At 31.7% G+C, this 8,365-nt stretch overlaps 1 protein-coding gene across 1 annotated transcript; it reads right to left on the bottom strand.

The window, feature by feature from the left end:
• Nucleotides 1-3,794: 3,794 nt before the first annotated feature.
• On the bottom strand, nucleotides 3,795-7,716 carry LOC108911312 (pro-resilin-like). The gene is made up of 2 exons (XM_018716216.2): nucleotides 7,566-7,716; nucleotides 3,795-4,489 (listed from the first exon to the last, which is right to left on the bottom strand). Exons 1-2 carry the CDS (start codon nucleotides 7,692-7,694, stop codon nucleotides 3,998-4,000), a joined length of 621 nt encoding a protein of 206 aa, XP_018571732.1. The 5' UTR covers nucleotides 7,695-7,716; the 3' UTR covers nucleotides 3,795-3,997.
• Between the last annotated feature and the right edge of the window lie 649 nt (nucleotides 7,717-8,365).

The raw sequence follows: 8,365 nt of genomic DNA, 5'->3' as shown, positions 1-8,365 counted from the left end.
TGTATATAACTAAAACGCGTATTGCTAACCCAGTTGTATAGTGACTATAAACCATTACCATACAACGTTGTTTATACTCCTTAAGAAATGATAGCTATAACTGTTATTAAAGTAGTATTCCATACTCGTTATTAGAACATCTAGTACTAATTATAAGCTTTATAATAATAAACGTCCTAAACTGTAGTATACTCTGTCTGAATTAAAAACATATGAATTAACTCTTCAGAAATGTTGTTGGAGAACTGTGACTATAAGCTGAGATTCTAATGTAAATGTATAACAAACATTTAAGTACTAAAAATGATCATAAATCGCTCCTAAAACTGTCCAGCTTATCTCTTTAGTAGGGATCCACCGGTGTCTTCTTGAATTACATTACATTACATTACATGAGAACTTGCACTATAACTCTTCCAACCTAAGAATGAAGAAACGTTGACTTTCTTTTCTAACTCAATTTCCTTTGGTTCCTTACCCCTGTTCTGCTTTGTCACTGTTCGCCTTCTGTTCCTCCATCCTATGTAAAACTTAATATCAGCGATTTCTGATAGGCCACACAAAATTATAATTTTTAATATTTGGACAAGATTTAAATATGAAAAATCAAAACAAATACCATAAAACAGTTAGATACTTATATAACTTTCTACTTCACAAAACGCGGTATGATCATGTATCCCACAACACATGTGTCTATACCTACTATTAATTCTCATCCAACTAGAAGAAGCGTAATAGTCGATGAACAGCGGACTCTCGGATATTTTACGATCATATCATCAAAAGATGTCAAAGGGGCGAAGATTTTAAAAATGCGATTCCATAGACTTGCAAATAAGCACTGTCTATGATAGTTAACAGAAAAGTTAGGTTAGGTTAATGTGTTCTATTTCTTTGGTTGTCACCGTTCATTTTTTAAGATCCCTGGTGAGATTCGAAAAAGTACTGAATTAGTTTTTCCAATACTATCGAATAAGCAAATTATTCATTCATGTTCCTCTGTTCGATATATCGAAAAACCTTATCAATTTTCAATAGCTTACCTTGCTGAAATTGACAAATGTTACACATAAATTTTATGTGAAATTACACACTGAACTATTGTTTATTTTGACGCCGCCTATGATTAACAAAATGGGCTATACTTTGACAGTAAGTTATTTGTACTTTACTTTGTATCTTTACTAAACATTTATTACTACTAAACTACTACTAGTTATATAAATTCAAACACATTTGTCTCGGAAACATTTACAAGATTGATCCTTTTTAAGCTATGGTTCTATTCATAAATTATTTATAGAAAATAATAAGGAAGGTTAGACCGCTGTTGATACGCAGAAAGTACGATAAGTAGCACCTTGTACAAACTGCATAAATATTATTGGCAGATTTAAATTTCTCCTTCAAAATTATTCCCGGTTACCAACTTTCATAATTTTTTAGGTTCCTTAATTTAAGAAAAGTAAAAATAATGGAGATAAAAAAAATTGACTCCGCCATGTCGGTTACCAATAAGTTAACAGCATAGGTTCATTCGAGTAAACTACTGTCATGTTTATGGTCTATTGTTAAAAAACACCTTGTATATAAAATTATTCGTTCGTAAAATTACATTATTAATTAAAACAAACATATAAATCTAATGATAATTCAATGTAATTTCACATTATGTATATTTACATCAAAAATATAAAAACACGCGTTATAATGTATTATTTGTATACATTTTGTGCATAAACACTATAGCAAATGTGTAAAATTGCTTAAATAAACTTGTAAGCATGTGGATCGAACCAAGAAGGTATACGTTCTATGACATTCCATTTTTTTTTTCTAAAGTAAATAAATACCACTGGAACTATTAAATTGCATGTAGTTGTAGCCTATTATAAAATAATGACAACGTTGTAAAAATCCACATACAAGGTATTATTATTAAAAGAAAGTTAAATATACTTACGCAAGATCTATTAAAGAAATAAAGATGACCAACTTTAACCAGGTTCGTACCTGCTTATTTGCTATTTTAAACTAAATAAAAAAGATATAGTCATTTATCAAACTAAATTAAGGTTAAACTGTTGAATGTCCAAAAGGAGGTACTTTGATACTTCATAATAAAATCTCATACGGATTTCACAAAATTAAAAAAAATATTAGTTTATTAAGTATAAATGCAAAGACAATTTGCTCATAAATATTAAATAATTATTAGCAACAGAGAAAAACCCAAGTAAAATATAAAAAAATTCGAATACTACCAGGCGCATCCACCATTTTCTCGAATATTGATATTTAAGGTATCACCACAATAATATTTATTATTATTCAAATTTTTTGACAAACAATTTTAATATATCTAGGTACACTAATTACCAGAAAGATTTATCTACAGTCAAAACAATAACGAGTACTATCTCTTGACTTTCTTTTTCACTGTCAATCAGTGTTTTCCAAATTTTTCATATTTATGAATTATAGTCTTTTTACAAAACAAAGTCAAAGATAAGCATTTTATTTTGTTTTTGCTATCGCCGTTTGGATATGATTCGAATCATTTAATCCATCTGTTTTGCTTTATTGTCAAACACTTACCTTGTACATTTTAAAAAGAGAATTGCATAATTGTTTTAATCTTCCTTATAACAACTAGCCAGTTTCAACAACTTTTGATTATATAATAATCTGCACGCTTTTGAAAGTAACAATTATTCGCCGCTTAGTACTTATTAGGCTAGATTGGATATATTCATTCGACGATCAAGCGAAACAGATATCCACTAGTTTCCCTTTCTGTAAATATGCACAGGCGAAATGAAAGTTCACGAGGTTGTAGAAAACAGTAGGGAAAAACAGTCGTTAACCGAAGACGATCCCCTTCCTGGTACGAGAAACTTTTTATTTGCATAAAAGCGTAGCCCCGCACGGACAAGTTATTACCTCGAGTATCGTAATTTTGCATAAAAAACAAAAACTGGTCAATAATAATTGATACACGGTATTAAGTATGATCTCATCCTACTTTCTCTCGATGCCCGCCGATGGCTTACATTTTTAGGCTATATTTCTTACGTTCACTTTCGTTATCTCGAAAATAATCTCTACGGCGAGGAGCATCTAAATGCGGCGAGATCTGATTCTTAACAAATTTCAGTACACTTTCCAAACAAATATGTGCCGGTACGATAATTAAATTTGTTGATAGCTGTTTAAACTTTTCCATTTGTTGCACAAATTCTTTAAGGTTTTTAGGATGCAACTATGTTAATGGATATATAATATTTGAGCAACGTACTTTCAAAAACATGCAATTTTCCAAACGATGTCGAAAAATCCTCGTTCCCCATTGTTGCTAATTCTTAATAAATTCAAAATATACGCAAAGAAAGTAATTATATAGACACTAGCTTATCTTAAGCTTCTGCTTTCTCATTAAGGTAATTTTTTATTTCATAACTATGGAGCTTCATTCTCTCATTAAGTAAGGATTGATTACTGTAATTTCTAATCTTCTACTACCAGATAATTTTATTTACACAATTTTGTGTTTGTAAATGCAACAGTGAAATCTTGAATCATGTGAGAACAATTCTTCGTTTGGAAATACAATTGTGAGAGGGAAGATTGCACAAAAGGAAGATTTAGGTAAGTTGCGTCAGGCACACGATTATTTCTACTTCCTCTGAACACTTTCGCCGATCTTTCCATGCTAAATCTTCGGATATTGTGAGTATCCTTGAGCAAATACAGATTTTGCTATTAAGGGGAGTTTCAAGAAAAGAGTGGCAGGTTACGGTGACAAATGTATTTTTTATAACATAACCTACAAAAAGCTTTATACAAAAATAAAAATAAATTTGACGCGTGGTGTTGTTGATGTTGATCACTCGATGTTGTTGATGTTGTTGTTGGTGTTGAAATGCATCATGACCCGTGTGAGATGGAATGAGATGTTATTTACACTTAAATCAGTTCTTTTAGCTCTCAGAGCCTAGTAGGGAGCCCCGTAGGAGCCGGATGGGCGGGATGGAGCGCCGTAGCTGCTGCTGGGTCCACTGGGATAACCGCCAGCCTGGTGGGAGATCTGTTGGTACTGGGCAACCTGGATGGCTTGCTTGATGCCTTCCAGGTCGATGCCTACCACACGGGTTTGGTAACCGGGAACTCCGTAGGACGACGATGGGACGCCGTACTGGGAGGATGGGGCCCCGTAGGAAGAGCTAATGCCACCGATGCTACCGGAAGAGGCGGAGTTCTGTTCCTCTTTGAGGAGGATCTGACGAACTTGTTCGAGAAGAGCATGGTCTACAGAGGCTCCTTCAGAGGTCTGGTAGCCGGACGAGACCGCCGTGTACCCGCCACCGCCTCCGGACAGTCCACCCCCCAAGGAATAGCCGCCACCGCCGCCGCCGCTGGGCCTGCTGTAGCTGTAGCCGGATGGGGGCTCGGCTACTACCGCGGCAGCCAACGCCAAAGCGAATACCTAAAACAAAGAGAAAAATTATAAATTCCTCCATTCCAGTCCGTACATCGCAGATTTATGAACATTAAATCTAGATTTCTTTGAATATTTTACTATTTTTTTTTATTTTTCATTATTATGAAATCAATAGCTAAATTCTGTGACAATTTCATATTTAAGTAGATAACTTAATAAAAATTGAAGGAAACAATATGTAGTAGTACCTACATGCTTACATTATGATGACAATTTTATTGGATAGTGTCTTCAATTGAATTATTGAGACGTAAAGAATAAAGAAATTAAAATTCTAGCAAAGTACTTATTTATAAATCAAGGAAGGATTCAATAACAGTTGATGGATATCAAACAAAAATTCCAAACATATTCAGTTCTGATTATACATCCCTTTAAAATTCATGGTCCGTTCTACTAAATCTATTTGCTACTGTTTTGAATATTGTGCTGTTCTCTTAGCTTTTCGTTATTTTCCTCATTTGTTGTAAAATATAGAATTAAATATCGTAAGAATTCAATAATCAAAAAGATAATAATAAATACCGAAAACATAAATGTATTTTAACTGAAATATTTATGTTGCAGTGTCAGTTTATGCCAAGGACAGGTATTGAATTGCACATACCAAAAGAAACGATCTCTTAAACTTAACTTTTCCGTCTTTGTTATCTTATTTTATTACTGTTGAATCAATAGCTGAAATTAGGACTAGATAACTTAATAGATATAAAAATATAACAAAGTACTTATTCGAAATAAGGTGTAGTGACAGTGTCCAAGGATACAATATTCTACATTCTTTCAAACGCAATGATCTACGACTTAAATATATTCGCTACTGTTTTGAATATTTCATTGTTTTGTCAACACTTTCCTTTTTTTGTTTTATTACTATTATTGTTGCATCAGTCGCTGAAGCACTTAGACAAACTTGATAAACATAAAAATACGAACATAATTAAATTTATTTTTCTACAGTTTTGAATATTTCAACTATGTTAACTTTTTTCTTTTTTGTTTTCTTGTTAATATTCAATCAACGGCAGCAATACAGAAAAATAGAAATGTATTTTAAACGGACATTCCCGAAAGTTTAGTAAAACATTTTTTACATATTTTTTACAAATTGAAATTACTTTCTAGTTTGCTACAAAGGAAAAAATTTTAAACATTTAATAGCAGAGGCGTATTAAATAACAACTTTATCTTATGACACCTGGCTATGTTCAAGTGCGGCGGATAAAGACGATCACTGTTTACAATATTGGCACCTTTTGGGATAAATATCTGCAACTACTAAACTGAATTTTCTAGTTTCAAATAATGTGTCATTAGGTAGATACCATTGCTAACTTAAAAATTTTCTGAATTGTGTCGGCTTCCTGCATTTTGCACCGCTAACCTTACGGTTCATAAATTTTTATTATTAAAATATTCATTCCTAATTTTTATTGATAATATTTGCCTTCTGCTGAAACAAGATTACACGCAGTTTACTAAATGCAACATTTTTATACATTGTATTCATGTCACGAGAAAACAAATAAAAGTGACTAAACCAATTCATTAACAATTATACAATTCAGTTGTTTCCGAGAAGGACGCGACACGCGGATGTTGTCACTTTCTAATGGCATTACAAAACTTTCCCGCGTTTGACAAAGAGGAAATCGCTTAGAATTCCACCAGGAATGTGAATTCCGGTGTCATCTTTCTATTCAGCAGGCGTTCTATGGTAGTTCTATAAATATTGTCTCTTGGCGGTTTCTAAACATAGCGGCGACGTTAAACAACGTTGTTCCTCGTAGCTCGGATTTCTTCGGTAGCTTTAAGCAAATATTAAATCCTTTCGAATAAATATATTCCGTTTTTATGAGCCAGTCGTAATGCTAATGAACTAAACTAACAGATACGTAAAAAAATAAAAATTATTTGATTTATCTTTTTAAATAGCATGACTTTGATTCAGCAAATACTAATAAAATAAATCATTCTAAGTTATGATTTTAATTTGAGATATTTAAAAATTTTAAATAATTATATTAGGCTGGAATTAAAGTGCAAAAAATGATGATTAACTACGAGGAAATTAGTCACAATTACAACAACTTCATTCAACACATTTCCTATGAACACAAAAATTTGTAAATATAAAAACAGACTGTTTAAATTTAATTTTCATTGAATTAATTCACATCTTAAATTCTTTCATTTTTTACGCACATATTCTTCTTTCAAATTTAAAAATAAATAATTATTTTTCAAGTGTAAAAAATTTCATTAGGTATACACTTTTTGTGTTGGAATACATATATATTTTGTTAATATTGTTCATTTTCATTAACAGATTGAAACAAAATTTGTAACTTTTGTATCAAATATTCAAACAAATATTTCATTCAATTTTTAAATTTTTAATGGTATATTGATTATTATTACATTTCAATTTGTAGATTTTTTAAATTTTAAGTTAATTACTCAAATTGTTTACAAATAACAATCCAAAAGTGTTCAATATTAAAATTTATAAATAGTGAAATTCAAACTATGCTATTAACGATATGATTTTAATTTAATCAGGAAACATTAATGTTAAATCTAGCAATATTATCATTTTTTTTTATGATTGCAGGGTGCAATGAAATTTTTATTATTATTTTTTTTCTAGACAATATAATAGTTCTATTTTAATAATCAGCGCACTTTTATAATAAAACAATTATTTTAAAAATATTGCTATCGTTAATTAAATTTGGTCTTGATGATTTTAATTGTTTTAATTACCGTACTAGCATTAATATCAAAGTCTAAAAAAAAAACCGTAAGAAAATTAACACAACTGTGGACTTAATTTAGATTTTTGTGGTTTTATTTTTACTCCCGAAAGCATGATCCAAAATTGGCTGAAAATTAGTGAACACTGGATTTCCACTGACATTTTTTTTTTTTTTCAAAAATATAACCACAAAAAATCCTGTCTGAACACTGCACAAAAGTCCTGGTTGTGTTAATCTTCGGGCACTAATCGGGATAAAACTCGCGTAATCCTTTGTATTTTTGGAAAATCACCACAACTTACCACACTGAATGAGTTCATGATGCTTGTGATGACTGGGTCGAGTGTGACTGTGTCGACTGCCAGATGTTGAGGATGTTTTATACTCGAATTTCTAGAGGGGGTGGGAATGGTGTCTTCTGAAGATGCCATCGACTTTCACGCATGCATCCTAGAGAGGAGGATGGCGGTTCCTGCCAAAATTCTGGTGTGAGGTCACTGGGTTGGGAACGTACAATGGTGCTAATAAACTTTTGTTTGAACAAATCTCATAGGTTGCAATTATCGGTTGGTAAGTTGGACGCTTTAGTATTCGTGCCAACTACTCGACGTTCTTTTTCATCAGTCGGGTATTGCCGATTTTAGACCAAGGTCGGAATGGTATGTTTTAAGAATGAGCTTCGCTTTAATCGATATTGAAAACTCCCTGAAATAAAACCCCGAATTGGAGAAATCAGAAGAAGCATTATAAACTGCAAACTCTCTTCGAAATATTTTAAAATAGAAACGAAATAGTGTAAGTTGAATTTACCATTCAAAGTGAATTAGATATAATGTGGGACCCGTGTATACAGTCTGTTTGACTATAAAAGCCCCGAGGTATAACTTGGTTACCCGTTTTTGGATACCCTGTAAAGTATACCTATATATTTTTAAATGGGATGTTATTTTATTTATTCTGACGCAAAATTTTTGTTTCGTCACACTATAGAAGAGTGGTGACATCATCGATAAATTTTTTTGCATGTTTTCATGTATTTTTTTATTCTCTTTCCAACCATATTGAAATTTGTATGCCTTTTTATTTTTGAGAAAAAGTGAGA

Source organism: Anoplophora glabripennis, unplaced genomic scaffold (assembly GCF_000390285.2).
Source record: "Anoplophora glabripennis isolate ALB-LARVAE unplaced genomic scaffold, Agla_2.0 scaffold519, whole genome shotgun sequence".
Taxonomy (NCBI): Eukaryota; Metazoa; Arthropoda; class Insecta; order Coleoptera; family Cerambycidae; genus Anoplophora; species Anoplophora glabripennis.
Note: the sequence above shows the minus strand (reverse complement) of the source record. Positions and strands in the feature narration are given on the sequence as shown.